The sequence below is a fragment of the Gopherus evgoodei genome, chromosome 1 (assembly GCF_007399415.2).
Source record: "Gopherus evgoodei ecotype Sinaloan lineage chromosome 1, rGopEvg1_v1.p, whole genome shotgun sequence".
NCBI lineage: Eukaryota > Metazoa > Chordata > Testudines > Testudinidae > Gopherus > Gopherus evgoodei.
This window is the reverse complement of record NC_044322.1, coordinates 272509053-272523133: the sequence shown is the minus strand read 5'-3', so window position 1 is coordinate 272523133 and position 14081 is coordinate 272509053. Positions and strand designations below refer to the sequence as shown.

At 44.3% G+C, this 14081-nt stretch overlaps 1 protein-coding gene across 2 annotated transcripts in view; it reads right to left on the bottom strand.

The window, feature by feature from the left end:
- LOC115643178 (histone acetyltransferase p300-like) overlaps nt 1–14081 on the bottom strand; it is a 125239-nt gene that overhangs the window by 23015 nt on the left and 88143 nt on the right. For both annotated transcript variants that reach the window (XM_030547029.1, XM_030547037.1), the window contains exons 17-20: nt 7395–7513; nt 5792–6031; nt 4829–4917; nt 2307–2387 (exon numbers count right to left, since the gene is read on the bottom strand). In XM_030547029.1, the coding sequence (XP_030402889.1) occupies nt 2307–2387; nt 4829–4917; nt 5792–6031; nt 7395–7513 (529 nt within the window). The remainder of the gene's footprint in view (nt 1–2306; nt 2388–4828; nt 4918–5791; nt 6032–7394; nt 7514–14081) is intronic.

The window sequence follows — 14081 nt, the reverse complement described above, 5'->3', positions numbered from 1 at the left end:
GGTTCAGCCTGGGCTTTGCAGGATGCAGTCATCATCTTTCCCTACAAATATGAGATTTATATAAAAGGGCCAACCCTCCCTATCATCTCAGAAGTTGCGTGCTATTCCTCATCTCACACATCAAAAAGTTCTGGTTTTGTTAATATTCTCTCCCAACCCTTTCTTTCTAAAAACATGCTGTCAGAGTGAGAATACTGGCCTCAAGGTAATGGGCCTATGAGTTTACAGGCTGCACCAAAATTAATATGAAACAAGGGATGTTGGCATACCAAAAATTTAACTACTGACTCATTTGAAGGAGGAGACTTTCAAATTCACCATGTAGTGAAGAGAAGTACACCACAAATTAGGAATTTTCTTCATTTAACTACTGTCGATAGACATTTCAACACCATTTACTAGTTAAATTTAATAATGAATACAGTTTAACTGTTTGTATTTGCAATTATAGTACAAAATTTGGTGTACAGAAATTAAGCTGCACTCAGAGGGCTGCCTTTCTTCATTCTATCTGACACTGTTGCAAATTGTGCTATTCACTTGCCTAATTTATGTGCAATGTGGGTTATACATTGCCGATTGGCAGTTCATATGTTCTAGAAGTCTTACAGATCTCAGATTATAAAACTGTTTAACATGAGTAAACTGTGACCTTTGATTCTAGGGACACTACTGGAAATGCTGACTAGCACACCAAGGCCACAACACCCACTTCTCTCTGCCCCAAAGAAAATTGCTGTGGGAGCACTTGTTAATCCTAGGTATAAATGATCCCTCTGCCGCTTCTAGATAGTAGCATATCCCTTACTGTGACCAAGATTTGGCCATTTTGTGCTTTTGATAACCTTTGCTTCCAGTCGAAGGCATCATCTAGTACCTTCCTTCCTATATGCCAGCTTCTAATCACTCAGATTCAGAATTTTCTGCATTTCCTCCCTCTTTCCCCCTGAATCTACTTGACACCTTGCCCCAAGGAGTTTCCCTGGAGAGTCCAATACCCGTCCTAATCTGCCAACTAATAACTCCGCACTTATCTGCCCATATTATTGGTTTCCTTCCTCACTGGAACTCTCTGCTGCAAGCCATGAGGAAGCAAACTATGTCCTAGCAGTTGTCAGAGCACCACTTCCACTACTATTATTATAGAAAAAACAATTAAATCCATGTCAAGCTCTCCAAAATGTCTGCCCATCAGAGGTGGGCAAACTTTCTGGCTCAAAGACATCTGGGTATGAAAATTGTATGGTGGGCCATTAATGCTCACAAAAATGGGGGTTGGGGTGCAGGAGTGGGTGAGGGCTCTGGGATGGGGTTGGAGATGAGGGTGGGGATGAGGATGAGGGGTTGGGGGTGCAGGAGGGTGCTCCGGGCTGGGACCAAGAGGTTTGGTGGGTGGGAGGGAGATCAGGGCTGGGGTAAGGGGCTGGAACACGGGAGAGGGTCAGGGGGCAGGCTCTGGGCGGCGCTTACCTCAAGCAGCTCCCAGAAGCAGCAGCATGTCCCCTCTCTGGCTCCTACGCAGAGGCGTGGCCAGGCCATTTTGCATGCTGCCCTGTCTGCAGGTGCTGCCTCTGCAGCTGCCATTGGCTGCAGTTCCTGGCCAATGGGAGCCGCGGGGGTGGTGCTTGGGGTGAGGGCATAGGAGCCGGAGTGGGGAAGTGCTGCTGCTTCTGAGAGCTGTGCGGAGTGGGGAAAGACCCCGATCCCACTCCCCAGCTAAAGCACTGGAGCGGGGCAAGCCCCAGACCCCCTCTTCCTGGTGGGAGCTCAGTGGCCAGATTAAAATGTCTGGAGGGCCGGATGTGGCCACCAGGCCGTAGTTTGCCCACCTCTGTCTTACATGGTTATAAGATGGTGCTCCAATAAAAAGGGTGTTAAGTAGCTCAATGGCAAAACTGAGTTGTTCCTGCTTGTAGTTTTAGGCAGAGGACAAGACAAGAGTGAACAGAAAAACTCTACCTAAAGCAGAAGGGCACAGATTCAGCTGAGATCTAGAAGGATGTTTGCAATGCACTCTACTCTTTAAAAACTGCCAATTTTCACACAAAGATCTATCCTGACCTCTTAGTATTGTCCAGGATTTGAAAGACAGGTGTCCCCACCCACACTTAAAATAAAACAGATTTTTAAACTCCCCCCCCCCCCAGTATTTGGTCCAACTCTTGAAGTAGGATGAAAGCAAACCCCTTTATTGCCTAGGTATGTCCTAACCTTTGAGTGCGCATTTTAGATCATGCTACAGATCAGAAATCACAAACAACAAAAATATATAAATAACTATCCCAAGCACATATATGGCTACTCACGTTTGAGGTTGTGATGGGTCATCCCCCAGAGAAACGCTCTCCCCCTGGATTTCGTTGAAGCACTTCTCACAGAAATGATACCTGTCAGCAAGAAGGCCATATTTGGGTGAACTGTTTCGTCCACACAACACAGCCCAAGCCAAGCAATGGAGCCACCAATCACAGCAGGCCAAGGAGGGGGCAGGAGCAGAGAGCAGGTCATCAACGGCGACAGGGATATTCAATGATGTAGATTTATGGGCCCCACAGTTTGTGTTTGGTTGGTTTGGTTTTTGGTTTGGTTTTTTTGCAATCAAAGCCAAGTGCAGACAACGACAAGCATGAAGGAGAAATAAAAAATAACACACACGAACAAACAAAGAAATGAGGGTTGTAGGACAAAAACAAAAAACACAAAAGCAGGACAAGACAACACAAAGCAGAAAGCCAAGGCAAAGCACAGATTAGCATTAAATCTCAAATGGGATCACAAGTAGCAAATGATTATAGCAAACAAAACAAAAAAGAGCATTACATTTTAGCATACCCATACCCTCTTCATTTTAAAAAGCAACGCCATATAAAGCAAAGAATCAAAATGAGGAAAGGGAACAGGGTAGAAGGAAGGAAGGATTGTTACTCTGGCAACTATATCAGGATAGCAATTCTGTCTGCAAGAGCATCTACTAGGAGATGACTGGAAGGGGGGAACTTCCACCTTAAAAAAAACACTCAAAGACTGAAGGGCCACAGGATTCTCTCCTCACTGAAGCGGACCCCATGGCTTGCAATAAGCTACAAGGATTCTCATTTCCATCAATTTAAAGGGACAGTAATCAGTCCTCAAAATCATCATCCATTTGTTTTAGGATCTGTCAAATTATATGTAAAACAGTTATTTGAAATGTATTAATTGCATTCATACTGCTCTAGTTTCACACAATATTGCCATACCCCAATTTTGAGAAACAAAATACTTTATATATCAACAAAATGAAACCATTCTGTGGTGTTTATTTGCATTTGAATGAAACTAGTGTTTTATTCAAGGATCTGTTCTCCACTCCTCAAAAGTCTATTGAAACTACAGTTTCTCCACTGCTAATCATTTTAACTGGAGTGCACAAAACATCTAAAAACAAAACAAACAAAGAAAAATAAAACAACAAGTTGTGACAGTTTATCATAAAGCAACACAAACCAACACTATGGGATCTGTAAAGCTAAAGAGGTCACTTTATCCTCTCTGAGCTCCCTCCATTACAGATGGAAGCTGAATCATGATTTTACTTAAATATTATACACATACACACATACACATACACACACTTCTTTAAAGATCAGAAGTGAATGATACTCAACTTATGGAAGCAAGTTCAGGAATAAGATTCTTTTGGTTTATTTAGTGCTCACCAAAGGATGGCACGTGAGGAGAAACTATTGACTCATGGCATGAAATGTTCTTGCATATAAAACTACTTAAAATCCAGATTCAAATTTCTTTTTATGAGACACGTGACCTCTTTTCCCCACTCCTCCATTCCCACCCCTAAAAACCTCCCTTGATGAATTGCAGCAACCCTTTTCCTGCAGTCAAAGAGGGCTGGATGCAACCAGTTCCGTAGATTCTCAATACTTCTTTCCACCCCTACAGGCTGAATACACTTCCTCTCCTGAAAGATCTGGCTGGCTTCAGGATGAAAGACTTATTTCTTTGGAAGGTGCCAGATCGGAGAATACAAAGCAAGAACCATACTGAATAAAAGGTGGCATAACTGGAAGATATCTCCATCCTTCTGTTTAGACTGAAGTGTTTAGTAACAAACCAAGGGCTGCCATCCCTGAATGTTAAGCAGTGTTCTTCCAGGATAAGAAATATCTAGCAAGAAACCCTCCCTGGGAAGTCAAATAGGTTTTAATCCTATAATAAACTGCAGGTCAAACATATTAGCCAGGAAGAGCATTTTGGAAGTGACAGTATTTTATATTGTTGCTGACAGCCACAGAAACACAACAATTCACTCCAGGGGGCTTGTGATGAGAAAAGCACTAATTCCCCCAGCAAGATGTGAATAATTAATGAAGTATGTGTCAAAGACAGCTACATTATTCACTGCAAAATTCTTCATAACAATAGCATAGAGAACCAGTTACTTGCTGAATATGATCAGAAGTTCACTGCATAAAAGAAAGTTACTAACTTATCTGCTGAAGGATTGTTGTGTACTGTTTGGCAAGGAGGAAGAGCGATATAATTTATTATAGCATAACATATGGATGGAAACAAAATCTCTGACTACAGGATAAAAATCTACTAAATACCAAAAGTTTTTTTTGAAGACAAAGGAGTAAGCGCAAAGGATGCAACAAGCTTTTTTGCAGAATGGCAGCTTGCTAATACATAATGCAAGCTGTTCAGAATGTTTCCAGAAATTTAGAATGTGACATGAAGGTATACACATGTATGAAGGGTGCATACACATACAGGCACGCCTTTGCCCATAGACTGATTGGTGATGCATGCTGTAACCAGTTTTACTTACCTGTTCTGGTAACTGTAGTAAGTGGCATCTCGAGGGATTGTGCATAGCTGTTTGCCATAGCAACACAAAGTCTGTGGTGAGAACTCCAACTGCAGAAAGAGAAATTATCTTCTTAGTATTCATGCATGTTTCCTCTGGCTCTCCCTGAGAAGTGGGTATGACCCGTACGCTGAAGATCATTTGGATTACTAAGATTGCACCATCTGTGCACAGATCTGAACAGTACAATATGAGACTCTATATTGAATGTTAACACTAAAAATGTACTGTTCAGCTGTAATTTACAAGTTAGCCATTTCTTTATGCACTTTTCCCAACAGGGAATTCTACTCCCCCATTCTATGATTGGGTGAGTCAATTATATAATACCACAGAGAGATCACTTTGTTATAACACTCAGAAAAGCTGATGTACCTATTTCAAACTACATTAGGCCTTAATACATATCCTCACAAGCTTGCTTCCGGTGCATTACATAAAAAATGTTCCTTTTAAGCAGTCTGTGTAGTATTAGACATTTTATGACCAAGATTTTAAAACAGACACCTAAAATTAGAGTCTAAGGTCATATCTAACATTGCAAAAAATCCCATGACAGCAAGTGTCAGAGCCCAGTTCAACTGACCTGGGCTCATGGTACAAGGCTAAAAACAGCAGCGCAGACATTCCTGTTTGGACTGGAGCACAGGCTCTGAAACCTGGTGAAGGGAGTGGGTCTCAAAGCCTGAGTGGGAACATTGACATTGCTATTTTAAGCTCCATAGTCTGAGCCTGAGCCAGCTGACCGGCCTCAGATTCACTGACACTTTTTTTTTTTGCCCTTAAATATTTAAATAAGTGGCACCAGTGTCAGAACTTCTGAAAATCAACAGCTCCCACTGACTGCTGCTCCTGTACTCTTTCATATTATGTATTACACATGGAGATGGGAAAAAGTCTATAAAGGAAGTTGCCTTTCCTTACCTTTCTCCCACAGCAATAACCAAGGCTCTGCATAACTGGATCAATTTCTTGTTCAAACACCTCTGCCAGTCTGGAGCAGTATTTATACACGCGGGATGTCTTGCGGTTATAGAGCCAGGCGTTGTTGAACATGAGCCAGATATCATCCACATATTGCCAAGGCTCCTGGTACTGTCCTGTGTCTAGCTTCCTCTTGATGGTAGAGAGGTCCATGGGGTTCTTCACTATATCAAAGTAATCCTGCAAGAATGAGGGGCATTTCAAACAAGATCAGAAAAAACGTATTACAATGTGATAGCATGTGTGTTCTTTAGACAAGATTCTTCTTCAATACTCTTGCAAGCATTAGAAGTACCAACCCTAGAAAAAAACCAGCTGAGTAACGCCAACCATGGACTGTTTGTGACAGAGTGCTCTCTCTCAGCAACACCATCTCTCCCATGCAAGGCCTTCCTTCCCTTATTTTCACCACATTTCTTGGATACTTTACTTTGCCCTTCCAACCCTGGCCAAATAAAAAACCAATTTGCTATTGGTTAACAAGGACTAAGATGGCCAGGGAGACTAGAAGCCCACATTTACAATCACTATTATTCTATTACATACTTTCACTGTGTAGTCTGATATTCAATTATATAATTTAGTATTGTTCTGAAAGTGTAATACTGAAATAGAAATCATGTAAAATAGAACAATGACTGTATATACCGAACAGGTCTTTGCAGGAATTGAGGACCAAAGCACCCGAATCAGGTTGCTGTCATGAGTTTTAATCTTTGATACATGGTATATTTGTGTGCACCAAGGAAATGAAATTAGTCTACAGCAGGGATACTCAGACCTCTGCTTCAGGAGCCAAATTAGAAATCAACATTACCCAAAAGACCCACAGTAGTGTGAATTAATAGTTTCATTTACTATAGTATTGTTCATATTTGAACACAGTGTGACAGAGGAAATATTTAGCATTATATACAATTCTCACATCCAATAAGTTAATAACTTAGTGCTAACTGATAATAGTAAAAGCATCCCTGATTAGTTAATAATTAAAATCACAGTGTTTTAATATTATGTGCTACAAAGAGCAGTGGCTAGATCCAAACACCTTGACAGGGATTTTGCTTTTCTTGCTTCTATAGTATTTAGCAGTGCATGATACAAGTTACTGTTTAAATGAATTTTCCAAAAATTTTAGCATTGATAAACTTCCTGAACAGTTGAGAAACTAAACTGTTGCCACACACTTAGGGTGAGAATGGCTTCCCTGGTTTCTCAGGACTTTGTGACACTGCAGAAACAGGACAATATGCAAATGTCCTGCAAAAGCCAGTATATGTAGGATTCCATCAATATGAATAATCTGATGTCTTCCCATTCTTCTATTTTCTCTTTAACAGAAAACAGAAAAACAAGCTTTAAAAATAAGTTTTTCTATGCCATAGATGTGGTACAAGCCAATCCCAAATCCAAGCTCTTCCAAGCCATCTATATAAAAATGGAGACAGGACTACAGCATGCCATCTGGTCTCCTCGGGCAGATAAGTCCTAGAGTTGAAGCTATGAGTTAAAAAACAGGAAAACAACTTGATAATAAACTTACAGGAATTCCTAGTAGTTGGGGATCCACAGGCTGTCTGAAAGGAAGGGACTCAGGATCCTGCCGGTAAAGTGCCTCCAGTGTTGGCATAAGTGCCTGCCGCAACTCTTCCGGTTTGAAAACTTTTGAAAAATAAATACACGCAAAGTTGGAGTAATGGCCAGAAGGAAGAAATCTGCTGTAAAATTTGAATGCTGTTGAAAACACTACACACTGTATGTACAAGACACAAACATATTGCACTTACACCACTCACTGCAATGCTGGATTTTGTGGAAGACAAATTAGTCTGGAAACCCATAATGTGAAATGACATACTAAATAATGTTGTTCAAGACGTGTTGTGCACATATACATTCCATTGCAAGTGTGTGTGCACCCAATGTACTAAAATCTGAGATCTGTACCAGCTGTACCACAAAGTAGAGCATAAAAGGGGCATAGTTGCCCCCTCCCTCCACTCTTTTGCCATGCCGTCTAATACCTGAATTAGCAGGGAATGTATAAGTGTATGTGCACAACACATCTCAAAGAACAGTTATTGTACAGTTAAGTAGCCACTTTTTCTTCTTCCAGTGATTATGCATACACACTTTCCACTGCACGTGACTCACCAGCAGTTTTCTTACAGGTGAAGGGACTTTGGATTATTTGAAAAGAAACTAAAGCCCCAACTTGCTGATTTTAACACAGTGTAGTGTCTGAAGAAGACATGCACCAACAACCACACTGCTGCTTTGCAGGTGTCCACTACAGGGATGTTGGTCAGAGAGGTTGATGAAGTGGAATGAGCTCTAGTGGAGTGTGCTATTACCCACAGTGGAAGACAGACTTTAAGAACATAGCAAAATCTGCAGTCCTAAATCCAATGAGATGCTGAGCACACGCTATAAACAGTCTGCGAGATTATGGGAAAAACTGCACAGTCCAGGTAAAATGACAAAGCACTGCGAACACACTAGAAGCTTTTCTTAAACCTTGGAAGACAAGGGCTTGGGAATAGAGCCCAGCATGGATAAAAATTTATATCCGTGAATATAAAATCTGTATCCGTGGAGCCGCAAGGCTCTACTGGGAACCACAGTGGCGAAAGCAGCAGCACATCAGGCTGCCACTCCCAGAAGCCAGCACTCTGCACTGGCAGCTCCTCTGGAGTGGCTGTACCACCCCTGGCCCTGTCCATTGGGGTGGGCACCAGATTCACCGGCAGCTGTCCCTGGTCGCGCTAGTGCATTCAAGCAGCACGCATACTCCCAAACAAGAGTTCCTTCCATACAGCGGTCTGCATCTCCTGTCCAGGGGGCGAGAGTCACCTGAACACACTAATGTGACCAGGTACAGCAGCCAGCGAGCCTGGTGCAGCTGCAGGCAGTAGAGCCATGCCAGAGGAGCTGCAAGCATGGGGCACTGGCTCCTGGGAGTGGTGGCCCAACAGTGCTGCTCCTTTCACCACTGCGGTTCCCAGTAGAGCCCTTCAGGTCCACGGATGTCAATTTATATCTGCAGATACAAATTTGTATCTCCACAGGGCTCTATTTGGGAAGAATATTGGGAGACTGAGTAAGATGGAATATTGATATTACATAAAGGCATAAATTTAGGCTGCACCTAAGAGAAACTATCTTTGTGGAAAACTGTGAAAGGAGCATCAGCCAGAAGTGCCTGAAGCTCCAACTTTAAATACATGAATTTGTTACAAAAAACCAAAAACTCTCTCTAAGAACAGCAGAAGAAATGATGTTGCCAGGGGCTCAAAAGGGGTGACATTAAGCAAGACAGTGTTAGAGTCAGATCACATAAAGGTACCAGATCAGACATAGGCGGATACACATTAACAAGACCCCTTAGAAATCTAGAAAAACACAGGATGTGAAAAAACAGAAGGTAACCATGGGAGGGTGCACCGTAGAGATGCACGTTAGGTGTAGTAACAACTAATTGAAAAATCAGTATTTTAGATGTGGTTGATAGTCCAATAAAGGTATAATCTCTGTGCAATTTGGTGGTAAATGGTGAGATTCCACCCAGATGGAAAATGTTTTTCATTTTGCTGCATACATGGCTCAGGTGGAATCCTTTTCTGCTGCTCACCAAGGTGGCTTTGACATCTAGGGTGCATAATCACTCAAGATTATGCAACCAGAGATCATTGATATGGTGAGGTGGAGAGACTACAGGTTTTGATGCAGAAACCTGTCCTGGTTTTGAGACAGGAGATCCTCAGCCAGTGATAAAGTTATGGGTGACCAAGTGGAGAGCTAATTAAGATCTGAACCAATGCTGACCCTGTCAGGCTAGTGCTACAAGAAGATTGCTTTGTCGCTTTTTAGTTTCCTGACCACTCTCAGAATGAGAGGGACTGGAAGGAATGTGTACCGCAGATTGCTTGATCAGGGGAAAAACGCTACCATAACTACATTTTGTAACTGTTCAAGATGTGTTGTTCATGATCGTTCCATTCTAGGTATGTGCGTGCCCACTTGCACAGTTGTCAGAGACTTTTGCCGTAGTGGTATCTGTAGGATCAGCTGTGGCACTCCTTGAGCGCCACGCTCATGCGTCGGTATATTAGACACCGCCAACCCTACGCCTTCTTAGTTCCTTCTTGCCTGCAACTGACAAAGAGGTAGGAGAGTGGGTAATGGAATGGACATGAGCAACACACCCCTAAGAACAGTTACAAAAGCTAAGAATCTTTTTTCTTCCTCTAGTGCTTGCTCATGTTGATTTCATTCTAGGTGACTCAAAAGCAGTATCCTCTGAGGTAGGCTCAGAATTCACAGTTTAGTGGCTTGTAGTACTGCCCTACCGAAACCAGTATCGTTCTGGGCCTGCTGGGTAAGTGCATAGTGGGACATGAACGTATGGATGGACAGACAGCTAGGTGGCCACCCTACAGATGTCCTGGATAGGCACTTGGGCCAGAAAAGCTGCTGAAGAGGCCTGCGTCCTGTTCAAGCGGGCAGTTACGATTGTTGGAGGGGGCCCCTTCACCTGATCATGGCAGTAGCAAATGCAGGCGGTGATCCAAAAAGAAATTTGAGCAGACACTGTGCGACCTTTCACCGTCATCCGCCACAACCAACAATCGCACCAACTTGCAGAATGGCTTGGTCCTTTCAGTGTAGAAAGCAAACGATCTCCTGACATCTAGGGAATGCAGCCTATGCTCCTCCTCTAACTTACATGGTTTTGGAAAAAAGACAGATAAAATGTCCTGGCTCGTATGAAACGGAGACCACCTTGGGGAGAAAAGCCAGGTGTGGCCTCAGCAGGACCTTGTCTTTGTAAAAGACCGTATAGAGTGGTTCCAAGGTGAGTGTCCTAAACTGAGAGACCTGGCGAGCAGATATTACTGCAACCAGGAATGTGACCTTCCAGGACAGGAGAAGAGAGAAGGAAGCCAGAGGGGGGAGGCTGCTGTCCCTGTGAGCTGCGACAGCACCAGATTCAGGTCCCAAGGAGGAACAGGGTCCTTGACATGCAGGTAGAGGCACTCAAGGCCCTTGAAAACCTGGCTGTCATGGGTGAAAAGTGACCTCCTCTCAAGCAGCGGCCAAAAGGCCAAAATAGCGGCCAAGTGGACCTTGATAGATGAAAGGGACTGGCCTTAGAGCTTGAGATGCAGAAGGTAGTCCAGGATTAACTACAGCGAGACTCACTTGGGCTGAGCGCCCTTATCGAGGTTCAGCAGGCGAATCACTTCCATTTGGCCAGGTAAGTTGCTCCAGTGGAGGGCTTTCTACTACCCAATAGAACCTGTTGGACATGAGCTGAGAACTGCTGCTCCTGCTCATTCAACCATGCAGCAGCCACGCCATCAGGTGCAGCGCTGCCAGGTTCAGATGCAGAAGACTGCCATGGTTTTGGGACAGCAGGTCCAGTGGGAGCAGGAGCTGTAACTGAACAACCACTGAGAGATCCAGCAGTGTGCTGAACCAGTGCTGGCACGGCCAAGCTGCCGCTATGAGGATCACCATCACCTTCTCCTGCTTGATCTTCACGAGGACTTGGAATTAATGATAATGGGAGGAAGGCATAAAACAGAGCCCCTGATCACAGGAGCAAAAAAGTGTCTGATAGGTAGCTTCTGTCGATCCCCCAAATTGAGAAAAAAATGTGACATTTCCTGTTCTGTCTGGACACAAACAGGTCCACCTGGGTAGTTCCCCGCTTGTGGAAGATGAAGTTGACCACTTCCGGATGGAGGGACCATCCGTGGCAAGATGAGAAGATCCTGCTGAGGTGATCTGTCAAAGCGTTCTTGGCTCTGGGGAGGTGAGCAGCTAAGAGATAGATGTCATGCTGTAGACAGAAGTCCCAGAGCCTGAGGACTTCCTGGCAAAGGGCAGACGATCTGGCTCTGCCCTGCTTATTGGTATAGAACAGTTTCTGTGCTGTTTGTTAAGACCTGAACCACCTTGCTTTCTATGTGAGGTAGGAAGGCTTGGCAGGCCAGGCAAATCACTCAGATCCCTGATGTTGATATGTAGGGAGCAATAGTGACTAGACCAATGACCTTGCATTTAGAGATTGCCTAGGAGGGCTGCTCACCCCAGGTCTGATGCAGAGACGAGGATCACTGATGGGGATTAAGCAGCAAAAGGAATTCCTTCCAAACCTGATACAGGATTCTGCAGGTATGTGACGACAGTATATGCTGTGTGTGTTGGGGATGTAGACAGATGCTAGCCATGCCTGCAGGGGCCTGAGGAGGAGCCACGCGTTCCAGACCACGTACGTGCAGGCCATCATGTGTCCCAACAACTGCAGGCACATGTGAGCGGTGGTGAGAGGGTGAGTTTGCATGCACGAGATGAGGTCCGCCATTGCTTGGAACCGAGCCTCGGGAAGGAAGGGTCTGGACTGAGTACAGTTGAGCACCACTCCAATGAATTCTATGCACTATAGGGGGGTTAAGGTTGACTCTCTCTCATTTAATACCAGCCCCATGTCACGACGGGTGGGAAAAAACAGATTGAGATGCCACCGCAGCTGATCCTGGGACCAGCCCTTTAGTAGCAAGTCATCAAGGTATGAGTAAATTTGAAAGCCCTGATGCTGGAGGTAAGCAGCCACTGCCACTATGCACTTTGTGAACACTCTTTGGGTTGATAAGAGACCAAAGGGCATTGCTGTGAATTGGAAATGGCGCTGGCAAAGCATATAACTAAGGAAGCGCCTGCGCCCCTGGAAAAATGGAAATACACATCCTTCAAGTCAAGGGTGGCGTACCAGTCTCCCAGATCCAGGGAGGGGATGCCAGAGGCCAGGGACACCATGTGAAACTTCAAGGTCTTGAGACTTGAGATGACGCAGATCCATGACCAGGGGCCCCTGCCTCTCCCCGGAGTCGGATTCCTGGTGAAGCCCTGGGGCGGGCACCTGGCCTGATGTCTGTCCTTTGCTCAAAGCACCTTTTTCTTCCAGTGCCAGGGGCTCTTCTTTTGCCACTTCTTAGGTGCTGGCAAGGGGGAAATAGTGCTAGTTAGCACCTAGTGCCAGCGGTTCTCTCCATACCAAAGCTGAAGCGGGAGGGCTCCGATGCTGGACAAAGCACAGCCTCCATGAAGAGGGCCCTCAAGCGGACATCCTGCTCCTTTTGGGTTCTAGATCGAAAGTTTTTACAGATTTGACACTTGTCCTTTTTATGGGATTTCCCCCAAACACTTCAAGCAGCTGTCGGGGGAGTCACTGCTAGGCACTGGCCTGCTGCATGTCGAACATGGTTTGAAGCTAGGAGAGTGGAGCATGCCCCACTTCAGGACAAAGTCCCAGCCGGGACTCTAATTACCAACTAACCTAACACTTAATGGCTAATTAAGTACCTACAAACTATATACAAAGCCCACAGGTAAGTGAGGAACATGGAGACCTGGGAGATGGGTAGAAACAAGAGGGAGTGTGGCCTATAATGGCAGAGAGAAAGGAGGATCAGGGCAAAACTGGGAGGCAAGATCAAACCAGCATGTTAGATGCTTATATACAAATGCAAGAAGTATGGGTAATAAGCAGGAAGAACCGGAAGTGCTAATAAATAAATACAACTATGACATGGTTGGCATCACTGAAACTTGGTGGGATAAAACACATGATTGGAATGTTGGTGTGGATGGGTACAGCTTGCTCAGGAAGGATAGACAGGGGAAAAAGGGAGGAGGTGTTGCCTTATATATTAAAAATGTACACACTTGGACTGAGGTGGAGATGGACATAGGAGACGGAAGTGTTGAGAGTCTCTGGTTAGGCTAAAAGGGGTAAAAAACAAGGGTGATGTCGTGCTAGGAATCTATTACAGGCCTCCTAATCAGGTGGAAGAGGTGGATGAGGCTTTTTTTAAACAACTAACAATCATCCAACGCCCAAGATTTGGTGGGGATGGGGCACTTCAACTATCCAGATATATGTTGGGAAAATAACACCGCGGGGCACAGACTATTCAATAAGTTCTTGGACTGCATTGCAGACAACTTTTTATTTCAGAAGGTTGAAAAAGCTACTGGGGGGGGAAGCTGTTCTAGACTTGATTTTAACAAATAGGGAGGAACTCGTTGAGAATTTGAAAGTAGAAGGCAGCTTGGGTGAAAGTGATCATGAAATCATAGAGTTTGCAGTTCTAAGGAAGGGTAGAAGGGAGCATAGCAAAACAGAGACCATGGATTTCAGGAAGGCAGATTTTGGTAAGCTCAG